Source organism: Stegostoma tigrinum, chromosome 2 (assembly GCF_030684315.1).
Source record: "Stegostoma tigrinum isolate sSteTig4 chromosome 2, sSteTig4.hap1, whole genome shotgun sequence".
NCBI classification, from domain to species: domain Eukaryota; kingdom Metazoa; phylum Chordata; class Chondrichthyes; order Orectolobiformes; family Stegostomatidae; genus Stegostoma; species Stegostoma tigrinum.
The window spans coordinates 12,250,712-12,264,958 of record NC_081355.1 but is presented as its reverse complement, the minus strand read 5'-3'; the positions used below and the strand labels follow the sequence as shown (position 1 = coordinate 12,264,958).

The 14,247-nt window shown below is 39.6% G+C and overlaps 1 protein-coding gene across 8 annotated transcripts in view; it reads left to right on the top strand.

Moving 5' to 3' along the window:
- The first annotated feature begins 4,701 nt into the window (after positions 1–4,701).
- Positions 4,702–14,247, top strand: part of prpf4bb (pre-mRNA processing factor 4Bb) — a 49,094-nt gene continuing 39,548 nt past the window's right edge. For all 8 annotated transcript variants that reach the window (XR_007249887.2, XR_007249884.2, XR_007249890.2 and 5 more), the window contains exon 1: positions 4,702–4,842. Coding sequence is in view for 1 of the 8 variants with exons in the window: in XM_048555190.2 (XP_048411147.1) it covers positions 4,742–4,842 (101 nt within the window). In the remaining 7 variants the exon portion in view is untranslated. The remainder of the gene's footprint in view (positions 4,843–14,247) is intronic.

The following is a 14,247-nucleotide window of genomic DNA, read 5'->3' as shown; positions in this document are numbered from 1 at the left end:
GTACTTAGATCCTTCCTACATGAAGCTCAGCTGCTTACTCATTTAATGTGGTGAGCCACCGGGGAAAACAGGCAACTAGGTAGTTTAATATAAATGAGAAATATGAAATAAAAACCAACAATGTTGGAAATAAAATACAGCAAGTGTGTTGATACTGATAATTTACAAGTAAATTAGGTACAAATAAGTTAACTTGGTTCAATATTAAAATGCTGTATTGTGAGACAGTGCTCGATGTTTTATCAATGTTGGGTTGTATTTATCATGCATTCCAAATCAGTTAAAAATTTCTGTGCCGTGTGCAGCACCTAGTCTCTTGTTTCTCTAAGATGAAGACTGGAGATAGGACCAAAGATGCACCCTCACCAGAGCACAACAGAATTTGACTGCAGTTTCCTCTAGCACAAATGCAAGAATATTTCACTATTTACCACCAACAAATTCCACAGGTTTATTCATCCCTTAACTGGCTGCTTCTCTCAGTAACACTCTTGCACTCATCACATTACTGTTGTTGCCTGCACACTGGAGACCCTGGGACCAATGTCAATATAATTCTTGTTGATCACCTCTCCGATCTTTTGCCCAGTCTCCATCAACCACTGCCCAATCTCCTTACCCCACTCCCTCTCTCTCCCAAAGCCCTCATTCTTGCCTTCTACCATTTCAACTCTGCAGTATAGCATTATATTGGTTTTGTTGGTTGCGACTGTGCATTTGTCAAATGTATTAAGTTTTGAATTTATATTATTTTTAACAGGGATTGCTAATCCTTGAGATTGTCCCAAAATAGAGCAGGAATCTCTCAGGCCAATGGCGAATTTCATCCTTTAAATTTCATACTGCACTCTGCTTCGAGCTGGCCACAGCCTAGCACAGAGAAAGCCCTGTCTTGGTGATGTTACTCACAACATTTCCTGTTTCGAAGTATCTGGAGACAGGATGTGTAAGTTGCCAAGGGGAGGACGGAGAGAATTGTGAAGCTGTGGAACAATGGTGCAAGACCACCCAGGGTATTGACTAAATGGAGATGGGGAAAGGGGAGTTTGGAGACTTATGCAGAGAGGGGCAGAATGGAGAAACTTCAAGAATGTGGGCTTTGGGAGAGAGAGTGAGTGGGGTAAGGAGATTGGGCAGTGGTTGATGGAGGCTGGGCAAAAGATCGGAGAGGTGATCAACAAGAATTATATTGACATTGGTCCCAGGGTTTCCAGTGTGCAGGCAACAACAGTAGTGTGATGAGTGCAAGAGTGTTACTGAGAGAAGCAGCCAGTTAAGGGATGAATAAACCTGTGGAATTTGTTGTTGGTAAATAGTGAAATATTCTTGCATTTGTAGGCAAATGGAGAAAAAGGGAACAGAGAACTGTTGGTTAAAGCACCAAGGAGGGACAATTTCTTTTGAACAAAAGGTTAACATAAGAACTATCTGGGACTATGAGACGGAGATGACAACATCATTTAAAATGTAATGTGTAAATAGTTGTAAGTGAGAAATGTAAAATAATCTTGGGAAGAGAGAGTATATCAGGGAATACCAGTAGTAAACTGGTACTGAGACTGAATAGCCTTCTCCTGTGTTGTAATTTCTATAAAAATTCTTGTTCAATTACATTTAAATTCAGGTATTGGTTTACAAACGTTGGTCTCGGGTTTAATCCAGTATAAAATTTGTTTGAACTGCTAAACCTGTTGCTCTTTCAGTAATCTCTTAGTTTGCTTAGGCTGCTCTGTGTCATCGTATGTTCCAAATCTGTAGCCTTTCATTTAAGAGTGTTCACCCTCACATAGAATTTGATTTCAAACCAAAGTCCAAGAAGTCATAAATCATATTAAATGTCACATTTACTAAGTAACCTGAATACTGTTTGTGTAGTACAAGAGGATTCTGATTATAATTACTCGATGAAAATCTATACGATTGCTACTAATTACAGATATGATGTTGGGTTGTTACACCTATTGTTAACGATTTTTTTGTGGGCTGTCAGTGAGTTATATATTCCAAAAGCAAAATACTGCAAATACTGGAAATCTGGAATGAAAACAAAATGCTGGAAATGCTCAGCAGACAGGCAGCATCAGTGGATGGAGAATGTTTCAGTTTAATGAATGTTGGATCAGTACTGGAAGAATTAGAATGGGACATCCAATATTAGTCTATTAGGCAGGGAGTACCAGGATTTTGACCCAGCAATAATGAAGTGATAGCAAAAATAGTTCCAAGTGAGAATGGTGTGTTATTTGGACAGGAGCTTGCAGGTGGTGGTATTCCTGTGTGACTGCTGCTCCTCTCCTTCTCGATGGTCGAGGTCTTGGGTTTGTTAGATGATTTCAAAGGAGCCTTGTTGATTTGCTTCAGTGCACCTCATAGTTGGTACACACTGCTGTCACTGTGCGTTGGTGACGGAGAAAAAGAAACTTGAATATGGTAGATGGGGTGTCTTACAAGTGGCCTGTTTTATTGTGGATGACCTCATTTCTTGAGTGTTGTTGGAGCTGCACACATTCAAACAAGTCGAGAATGTTCCATCCTGACTTCTGCCTTGTAGGTGGTGGACAAGATTTGGAGACACATTAGGTTGAGTTACTTAGAGTCGTAGAGTCATTGAGATGTACAGCATGGAAACAAACCCTTCAGTCCAACTCATCCATGTTGACCAGTTATCCTAAATTAACCTCGTCCCATTTGCCAGTGTTTGACTCGTATCTCTTTAAACCCTTCCTATTCATATACCCATTCAGATGCCTTTTAAGTGTTGTAATTGTGGCAATCTCCATCATTTCCTCTCGCAGCTCATTCCATACATGCACCACCCTCTGTGTGAAAAAGTTGCCTCTTAGATCCCTTTTAAATCTTTCCCCTCTCACCTTAAACTTGTGCAATGTAGTCCCGTCCCAATGAAAGGACCTTGTCCATTTATCTTCGCCATACCCTTCATGATTTTATAAACCTCTGTAAGGTCACCCTTCAGCCTCCAATGCTCAAAGAATTCTCAGCCTCTGGCATGTTCTTCAAACTGAAGTATTTATATGGGTAATCCACTTCAGTTTCTGGTAAATGATAAACTCCCAAGATGTTGATGATGAGGATTGATTGAACATCAAGAGATGTGAGATTCAATTGGCCTAGTATTCATACGGCACCAATGTTACCACTTGTCACCTCAACAGTGAATATTGTCCAGGCCTTGTTCCTTATCGATTTAGATTGCTGAAGTATCCGAGGGGTTATGGATAATGCTATACATTGTGCAGTCATCAGTGAACATCACTTCTGACATTACGATGGAAGAAAAGGCATTGATTAAGGGAGCTAAGCCTAGGATTGTACTCTGATGAATTTCTGCGGTGATGTCCACAACTGACATATCTGACCACCAAAACCACACAATCACTCTTGGTGCTTGGTATGTTTTCAAAGTGGAGAGTTCTCCTGGATTCCCATTCAGTTTAGCTAAGGCTCTGATGCCACACTTGATTGGATACTGCCTTGATATCAAGGGTAGCCACACTCACCTCCTGAGTGCAGCTGTTTTATCCATGCTTGAACCAAGGCTGCCATGAGAAAAGAAGCTGAGTTACTCTGGAGGTACTCAAACTGAGCACCAGTGGACACCTTATTGCTCAGTAAGTGCTGGTATTGGCAGTAAAGCTGAGACCTGACATTGTTTTACTGGTAATCTGATGGAACATTAATTGGGCAGTTTAGATACATCCTGCTTTTTGTAGGCATCTACATGGGCAGTTTTTCATATGATCAGGTTGATGCCAGCACTATATCTTAATGGAAGTTTGGCTGGCAAACATTAGGGTAGAAATCTTCAGTACTATTACAAGAATGCCAATGCATGTTTGTATATATGAGCTGAAGTATGTAGGGTGTGGTTGTAGATGGATAGGTGGTATCAGCAGGTTTCATTGCATATATTTGATCTTGTGTTATCCCATAAAAGATAGTTACAATTGTTGCATTCCTGGAAAAGGGTGGGTGCTTTGCATTTCCTAACAAATCTATAGGATTGTAGTCCAACTGCCAAATTTGAGGACCTCAGGTGAGCTTTAGGATTTGTTGTTTTTCTTTTTGATTGCTTCTTGTAGCTCTCTCTGATGATAGCTTACTCATGCATTATACTACAAGGTATGAGGGGATAGCCTGGAGAGTCTCAGTTGTCATTACAAACTCAGTTGAAGTAAATGAAAATAATCTTTACTAACGTCACCTGCCTAGATAAACAATAACACCTCCAAACAGAATTGCCAATGCTATCTTTATCTATTTCATTATTATTCATGAAAATAATCTCAATTTTCCTTCTTTGCTTTTGTTTGGTTCGATTAAATAGCTCGCGTTTTTCTTATATAAACGTCGCTTGTCTTTTCTTTTCACAACCTTTGACAGGCTTGCTCCATCCCTCATGGCCCAATTTATCAATTAATTTCACATTTCCAAGTTTTAGTTTATCTAATTGTGATGGGAGTCTCTAAATTAACCTATGCATTCATGGAGAAGGAAAAAAATAGTAATTATTAAATGAGATTTTAACCACTCCTTCATCCTACAACAGCCTCCCCAAGAGTTCATTCTGAACAAGGGAAAGCAATTGTGCTCAGGGGCATTGTGGGAACGTGGAGGACTGACACTGTGGGATTGTGGGAACGTGGAGGACTGACACTGTGGGATTGTGGGAACGTGGAGGACGTGTGCGGCGGCATTGTGGGATAGTGTTAGAAGCGAGCGGATGGTGAAAGGCGGCCCTGGCGAAATGGCGGACGTTCATAGCCAGGAGGAAGAGGCGGACTGGCGCCGGAATGAGCGACTGACGGCTACTTTGGAGGATGAGTAAGGGGAACGTTTGTTACTGATGCGGATAGAATTAAGTTAGCGGCAGCCGTTACAACGAGACGTTCCGGTCAGCCTCGTGTGTGAGTGGGAGAGCCGGTACGCGGCGGCCGCGCTGTTTGTGGTTTAAATAATAACGAGCGGCCTCGGTGTCCACACACACACACGGCCGCGGCAGGCGTTCTCTCGGCTCCCACCGCAGGCTCCTGGACTCCCGCGCCGCTCTTCCGCCTTGTTTCTAAGGCCACGAAGTTTCCACCTTCCCGTCCCTTCCACCGCTGAGAGCCAGCGGGTACTGTGTTGGGGCCTCGCTCAGCATGTGAGCAACTGCTGACGGAGTTGGTTTGTTCTGTGGGGAGAACGGGAGACTCCGCCCTTCGCTTCTCCCCGGATCTCTCATTACTCTCCATCCCTCCCACTAATGGATTCCTCCTCGTTAATCCCACTTCCACAGACGTTGTCTGGACGTGCTGAGGGTTTCCAGCGTTTAAACAAAATCATTGTTTTCTAATCCTCCCACCTGCTAATCTGAATTAATCATTCTTGCCGTTTACTTTGACTTACTACCTATTTTCCAATTTAAGTTTAAACAAGAAAAAAAGTGACTTGGCTGTCTCTTTCGATTGGATCGCCAAGTTGGCCTACTAAACCATGCTGAGTAACATTTTTTTCTATAGCGTTTTTCCTATATAAATGGGAACACTGACAAAGCAGAATAATCATCCATGCATTGAACCAAGTCAATTTGGATAAATATTGCCAGATTACATGCTGAGAATATTTCAGTGTACTTCAAATAATGGATTATTTTTGAAGTTTGGGTGTTGCTGTTAGTATGTGAAGATGGCAGCTGTTTAAGCAGTGATGAGCAGATAATCTGTTTTGCTCGTGTAGTTTGAATGACAATTATTTGCTAGAACACTGGAAGAATTTCTCGTATTTTTTCCTAACAATTGGAGGTGGCTGATTAGAACCTTGTTGATGTTTAACCTGACAGGTGACACCTCCTGTAGTATACTGTACAGTCTCTTGTTAATTTTAATTGCAGTTTGGGGTTCATAACCTTGGTCAAAGACTACTGCAGAAGAAGTCAAGCTGACATTTTAATACTCTAACAAACAAGCCTGTGAATCTCTAGTTTCCACTGGAAATAATTTCAACTTGCATTTGAGTTTTTGATTTTACTTTACCTCCCTTTTTGTTTGTAAATATCTCAAATACTTTTAATGTTTAGCTATACCATGGCATATATAGTTTGTGTGTAGAAACGGCTTCAATATTGCTGAAGAGATGCTGCCAAATGTAGCACTTGTTGGGATAAACCCATTGCCAAATTTAAAAAAAAAACTCAACAATTTATACCATAGGGAAATACCTGCACTAACAACCAAACTAAGATAATTGGCCACACTAGGAATGTGGTTCAATTACACTTGCTAGAAGTGAGGTACCATAATCTATAAATGAAATGTACATGCATGAGCCTCCAGTGTTTTTTATTTAACATTGGAATTTGAGTGCATGGTTCCTTGTTGCTTGACTGAGGCATTGCTAATGGAATATTCAGGGTTGAGTCAGTTAGTTTGGTTTTTGTTCTTCAGCATAAATTGTTGTGATTGTTTGTTTGAAATTTGGCATTTGAGTTTGCTTTTGAGTGCAGGCCAGAAATCAAAAATATATCTATCTTTTCACCAATACATTCACTGCTACTAAGCAACTACAAACATTGCTTCTACAATTATGGAAGCTCTTTTTTTTTAAACTCTGCATTTTAAACCACATTCTATGTATTTTTAAAATTCAGAATACAAGAAACACTAATTATGATGAATTTAACATTTTACTGTGGAATGTAATTTTTTTAGATTTGCTTCAACCTCTTTTAACTTGACTTTACAGGAATCTTAGTGTAAAGTAAGAAAATTAAACTTGGACTTAATGGCCATTTGCTCGTATAACACAGGTTGCTGATTTTAATATGATTGGTATGCAAGGTTCTTCCGTTGACTGACATTGGTTAACACTTTGGTCAGATAATCTGTAATTCATTGGTGAGATGCTTCAGTTTCTTTGTGTGAATTAATATCCCCAGGTGTCTCAGTACTTGATATTTGACATGATTCAGGATTTGTTTATAAAACATCTCCAAATAATTACTGATGTTTAAGAAATTGATCAATCTCAAATTATCCATCATAATTCTAAATGCAGTAGATGTAAATATATATTGTGTATTTTTTTTCCCCATTCGCTGTGCTGTGTGTTAATATGCAATTGAGTTTCAAACTTATTACTGTGCCTATTTGCAAATGACATTAGATTAATTCCATAGTGTCTGAGCAGCCTCCTAATTAATTTACCTGCTGGATTGGGACAGTCTGAAAATTTAATCACTTTTCCATTCCTCCAGGATTCCTGCTCATTTTAAGCTAAAGTGGTGGACCCAACATGGAACACTGAGTCAACCCAGTTTCCTAAGTACTGTCTTCTGCCCCTCGCGGCCCCATTTTTCACCTATTTCTTACTTTCTCCTAGCTCTGATATTATCCTTGAGTGATTTTTAAAAATTATCCTTACGTGGTATGTGAGCATTTATTGTCCATGTAATGCCTTTGAGAAGGTAACGAACTACTGTAGTGCAACTAAGGCAAAGTGGTAAACAATGAAACCAATACAAAGTTTAGCTACATTGCTGGGACAGATGGGATGTTCCCAATATGAATCCATGTTGGCACATTGATACTGAATTTATTGTTGTAGAGTTGATGCTCAAGCTTACAACTGAATGCTTCCATTGACTGAAATAGAAGCAACGCTTCATGTCTGCTTGTTTGTTTGCACCCTTTTTAATAATGGGCAGAATGTTAGATTATTTCCGACCTTATGATACTTCCTGTGTCGTTAGCTTACCTAGGCTTTAATTTATTAAAGTTTGTGGATTGTTTTTGAATTGTTTGGTGAATATACAAAATCTTAGTGGCAGTAAATTTTTAAGCCATTTTCTCATTGCAAACAGTCATGAATCTGGAACCCTTGAAATAAAGGTCATTCCTGCTTGGAAATAGGCCCTAATGAACTTCCATTACTTAGAAAGGTGGGTGACTTTGGTGAATATTTAACTAGTGTTAATATGGAAAACCAATATTTGATTTTAGGATTTCATGATGCATAGAGAATTTTGCTGGAAGCTGCAGCATTTATTTTAAGTTTTTTTTCTACCCCATTCTATCTATTCCTTGGAGTTTGAACTAGGCCGAACTTGATCATCAAGAGACAAGTGGGGATACGTTCTGATCTTGATTTTCTTTAGGCTACAAAATGAACACACCTTTATGGCATGCAGCATAGGGATACTGCTGGCTGAATTAGTTACATTGTGAAAATTTTGGAGCTTCAAAAGTTTCTGTTTACACTTGATTCCTGTTAGTTGAGATGATATGTTTTTTTAAAAAAAACAAGATAATATGACTGCTTTTCTGTACCCTGGAAAAATGTAAAGGCTACAAACATCTCTTGCTTCTAGTGCTGCTTATAGACATGGAGCAATATGGCAAATCTTATTGATTATTAGTAACCTAGCTACTGATTATATGCTGTTGAGTGACTTTTGGGAAGTGGGGCGAGAACATATCCTGTACTTGAAAGATGCAAAAATTGAGATGTGAAATTGAGATTTTATTTATAAAACAAGTGGAGTACCAGTACACACTATTTAGACAGCCAGAGGAAATGGAAAATTAAGTTTATTTACATCATTGGAATAGGTTGAATGATAAAGTGCTTAAGAGAAATGTGGATGGAGGATGTGATGAAGCTAAAGATGGATTATGCAAGTAATCTCAGGCTTCTGTAGCTTTTGCACTCAGATCTACCTTAAAATGGTAGTCAAATCCCTGTTTCTAACTATAGTACTGAGTAGTTCACTTGGATAACGTTGTGAATAACTCCACAATACTGTAATGGAAACACTTTTAAATGATGCTGGCTGCCAGAAATAAGCTCTTAGTTTGGACAGTTTTTGTGTAGGTTAATCAATTAAATTTAGAAATGTCAAGTTTTAGTGTTTCTTGCATATAAGCACAGCTCCATCGGATTTCAAAGGAAACACAAAGCTATGATTCTCTCTTATTTGAGTACTTGTCTACAGTTGAGGTTTGCATCAAGCATTTTGTTATTGCAACCAGCTTGGCATTAAGATTTTTTAAAATCCAGATCATCTGAGGAGATGGCAGCGTAATGATGTTGCTGGATGAGTGATCCAGAACCCCAGGTTAATATACTAAGGGTGTGGGTTTAAATTCTGCCATTGGATTTGATTACAAATCAGCAATTAGTCTGGTAACCACTGACAATTTATTGTAAAAGTTCATCTGGCTCACTAATGTCCTTTTATTGGAAGGAAATCACTGTCCTTACCTGTGACCACAGCATTAGGTCAGCCAATACAATGACCGAAGAGTCTGAGACTGAGGGTTTTAAGTCTAAGCGAAGCAACATACAGGGAGATTATCAAGTACCGCAGGACTGGCAATCTGAAGTGTATTTGTTTCAATGTGCGGCTATGATGGATAAGGGAGATGAAATTGGAGCTCGGATTAATACACATAATTTATAATATGGTAGCTGTAACAGAGATCTGGTTGAGAAGGGGGGACAAGACTGGTTGTTTAACCTACCAGGATTTAGATGTTTCAAGTGTGATAGAAAGGAATGTCAAAGAGGTGGAAGTAGTTTGGATTACTGATTACAGCTGTGATATTCTCCCTAATGAGGGAGGACACCTTGGAGGGCTCATCCAGCAAGTCACATGAGTAGAGCTCAGGAATAAGAAGGGTGCAGTTGCTTTCATGGGATTGTACTACATCTTCCAATAGCCAGCGAATGATACAGGAACAGAAGTGTGCAGATAATGGAAAAATGTGAAAACAACAGGGTTGTTGTGGGTCATGTTGACTTCCCCTCCATTGTCTGGGAGTCACTTAGCGCTAGTGGCTTGGATGAGGAAGAATTTGTTAGGTGTGTCCAGGATGGGTTTTTGAAACAATATGTAAATTGTCTAGCCAGGGAAGGTCTCTACTCTACCTGATATTGAGGAATGAGCCTGGTCAGGTATTTGAAGTTTCAGTTGGGGGCATTTCTGGAATGGTGATCATAATTCTACTAGTTTTAAGTTACTTTTGGATAAGGATAAGAGTAGTTTTCAAGTAAAATTACTAAATTGGGGGATGGCTAACAACCACAATATTAGGCAGGAATGGGGGAATGTAGATGGGAGCTGTTTGAGTGTAAATTCACATCTGGCATGTGGAAATCTTTCAAAGGCTAGTTGATTGGAGTTCAGGACTAGCATGTTACTGTGAAAATAAAGGATAAGTATGGCAAGATTCAGGAACCTTGGATGATCTGAGAAATTGAGAGCTTCGTCAAAGGAAAAAATAAAATGCATGTAATATTTAGGAAATAGAAGGCCTAGCCCTCAAAGAATACAAAGAGCAGGAAAAACTCTCAGGAATTAGAAGTTTTTAAAAGGGACCATGAAGCATCTTCAGCAAACAGGATTAGGGATAATCCCAAAGTGTTTTAGTCTTGTATAAGGATCAAGAGAGTAGTTCGGAAAAGGGTGGGTCCACTCAAAGATATGAATGAATTTATGGGACTGGAGGTGAAGTTCTTACTAAATACTTTGTATTGGTATTCACAAAAGAGAAAGACGTGGTGGATGGTGAGTCTCGGGAGGGGGTATGTTGTATTTTTGGGCATGTCAGTGTACAAAAAGGTGGTGTCTTTTGAAGAGAGTTAAGGAAGTCAAGTCCTGAGGACCTGATCAGATCCATCCCAAAATGCTGAGGAGACAGGTGAGGGAATTGCATGGAATTTTTCTATCCTCTTTAGTCTCTCAAGTGATCTGAGAGGATTGGGAAATAACCAACATTGGGGGTGCGGGCTGCATTGAATATGAAGACTGATAAGTCATGTTGCAGCTGCACAGTTTTATTTAGGCCACGTTCCAAATAATGTTTAGAGCTTTGGTTACCACTCGATAAGAATATGACTGCTTTGCTGTGGGTACAGAAACGGCTTATCAGGATGTTGCCTGGCTTGGGCTATTAGCTGTGAGGACAGATTGGAAAACTAGGTTTGTTTTCACTTGAATGTTGAAGGATGAGGGGTAACCTGATAGTTTACAAAATAGAGGCATGGATAGTTAGTCTTTTTCTAGGGTGTAAATGTCATTTGCAAGGGAACATAGATTCAAGGTAAAAGTGAGTAACTTTAAAGGAGATCCTAGAATCCGCACTGTATAGATTTGGGCCCATTTGGTCCAATGAGTTTGCACTGATTGTCTGATCAACCCACCCAGACCCAACTCCCACATTTACCGGCACGGTGGCTCAGTGGTTAGCATTGCAGCCTCACAGCACCAGGGACCTGGGTTTGATTCCAGCCTCGGTCAACTGTCTGTGTGGAGTTTGCACATTCTCCCTGTGTCTCTGTGGGTTTCCTCCGGGTGCTCCAGTTTCCTCCCACAGTCCAAAGATGTGCGGGCTAGGTGGATTGGCCATGCTAAATTGCCTGTAGTGTTCAGAGGTGCGTGGGTTATAGGGGGGTGCTCGAAAGGGCGGTGTGGACTTGTTGGGCCGAAGGGCCTGTTTCCACACTGTAGGGAATCTAATCTAACCTAATGTAGTCCACCTAGCCTGCACATCCTTGGATACTACAGGGGCAGTTTAGCATGGCCGCTTCACCACCTGACCTGCACCTTTTTTTTGCCTGGAATGCATTGCCAGAGGTGGTGATTGAGCTGTATACAGTAATGATGTTTGATGCATCTTGGCAGATACAGATATAGGAACAGAGGCAAGAAGTAGTTTTTAGTTTAGAAAAGCATTGTATGTTGGCGCAGCCTTGATTGGTCTGATGTGCATAAATGTCTTAATATAAGTAAAGTCGTGGGGTACTGATGAAGATCACTGATACGATATCAGTATTTTTCTTAAAAATCTGAAATCTATTTCCAGTTTATAAGAATCTAAGGAGAAGCAATCATGAGAGTCTAGTTTTCTTTGGACTTATTGCTGTAGTGCCATAATACTGGTCTTTGTTTCATTTGGATACTTTCTCCCTTTTTTGTGATTTTGTTTGGCGGCTGTATTGTCTTTAAGAAGTACACCTGGTATGTTTTATTTTGACAATTTAATGTACCCTGTTGCCTATTTCATTGAGTTACTTTGAAATCATGCTTTGAGGCTACCTTAAGCACCTACTTACTATTGTGTTTTCAGTGAGGTTGTTGTCTTTCCAAGTTCATCTTTTCATGTTTTTCTAATATGTCTTCATTGATTCTCTTTGCATGGGGAATGATTTGTCTTTTTAATTTGTTTATATTTTCCCAAAGCACATTAATAAATTGGAAGTGACCAGATCAGGACACAGCAATCTTAAGTCTTGACTGACAAGTGCATTGTTAAGAAATTGCATCAATTTCAACCCTGTGGTTTAAGATACATAGTAGCATTCTTTTCTATGCTTTTTTAATCGTGTTGAAAGTTACTTGTTAACCATCATTTTTGTATTTTTCTATAGGCAGTTCTTACATTCAAAGTATCTGTAAAGACGAATGAGCAGTATTCCCACATCTAAAGCAGTCTAATGTGTAAAAGATAGAGGACAGGCCATATTCAAGACCAAGCAAAACAACAGCGTGTATTGGTTTCTCAGTAAGAGTCTGGTGCAATAAAAAACATTTGCGCTTCTGGGTTGTGGTTCTTCACTTGAATTTTTCTGTTCTGGCAAGCTTTTAACACCAAAGTAAAATGAACAAGATTTGCAAGGATGTTAGAGATTGGAAGGCTTTAGTTATATGGAGAGGCTGGACCTGCTGGGACCTTTTACCCTAGAACATAGGAAGTTGAGGGGCAACCTTTTTGAGGTTTATAAAAATGGAGGGCATAGGTAAAATGAATAGCCAAGGTCTTCTCCAGGATAGAGCATTCAAAGCTAGAGGGCATAGGTTTAAAGTAAGAGCATAACATTTAAAAGGGATCTGAGGGGCAGCTTTTTCATAGTAGGTGGTCTAGAGATGGAATGAGCTGTCAGATGAAGCAATACGGGTGAGTACAATTGCACCATTCAAAAGACATTTTGACAGGTACGTGAATAGGCAAAGTTTAGAGGGGTATGGACTAAATACAGGCAACTGCAACTAGTTCGCTTTAGGAAACCTAGTCAGCATGGACGAGTTGGGCCAAAGGGCCTGTTTCCATGCTGTATGACTCTTAATTTTAAAGGTGTTAATAGAATCAGTTACTTCAAAACTAATTTGTTCACTATATGCTCGTGGGACCGATTTTGTTTTCTAGATGCAATACCCAGTCTTCTCTCCTTTCCAAATGTTTTCCTATATATTTTGACAATCTTTTTATTTCTGGTAGCATTCTTATGAATCTTTTCTGTACTTAAAGTATTTTAGCATCCTTCCTGAGTGCCTAAAATTTGGAGCAACTGTGAATTGTTTTTTTCGAATTCAACATCTTGCTGTTTACACAGTTCCAGTCTGCAAAACTCACAGAATCCCATGAATCTTTTAAATTCCCTTTTTAAAATGAAAAACTAATCCCGCAGTTAAAGATCCACAACACTGTACCTGCCAAACAGCTGTTCCCTGATCTGTTCCACATTGGAAAGAAGATTATAGTCAATCTCATTGAAACATGTCGGATTCTTAAGGGCTTTGACAGGGTAAATTCTGAGAGAATGCTTCGTCTCTTGAGAAAGGCTAGAACCAGAGGGCATAGTGTTAGAATCATGTGGTGACAATTGAAGACTGCAATAAGTTGGAGTTCTCTGAAGGTTGCCTTTGGAACTCATTACCACAGACCTGTTGTAGCAGAGACCTTGCTTTTTTAAGGCTTAGATCCTTGACCATTTGGGAAATAAGGGTAATGAGGGAAACGGCAGGAAAATGGATGAGAGGAATGTCAGATCAGCCATAATCCTGTTGAATGGCAGAGCAGGCTCAAGAGACAGAATGGCCTACTCTTCCTATTTCTATGGTCCTACAAATTAAGTTCCTGGAATGTGTGGGAAAACTGAAGAGAGGTGTATACAGGTTACAGTAAATTTCCGTTTAAATCGGCAGTTATCCTTCGTCCTGACGTTATGAGGAAAATCAGTTGATGTTGATCGTCTACTGTTCAAGCTAATTAAACAGTGTAATTGAAGTGTGCTTAAGGTTACGGCCACTTCTTAAAAATCTCTTTTTCGTTTTACAAGCTTCAGAACTTGTCTCGTTCCAAAGTTTTGTGGTTTTGTATCACTAACCAAAAATATGAACTGCTCAGTCCAGATTTGCACCAATAGAAAATAGTCACACACAAAGCAGATCAAGCTTTTCACATTCTGTTT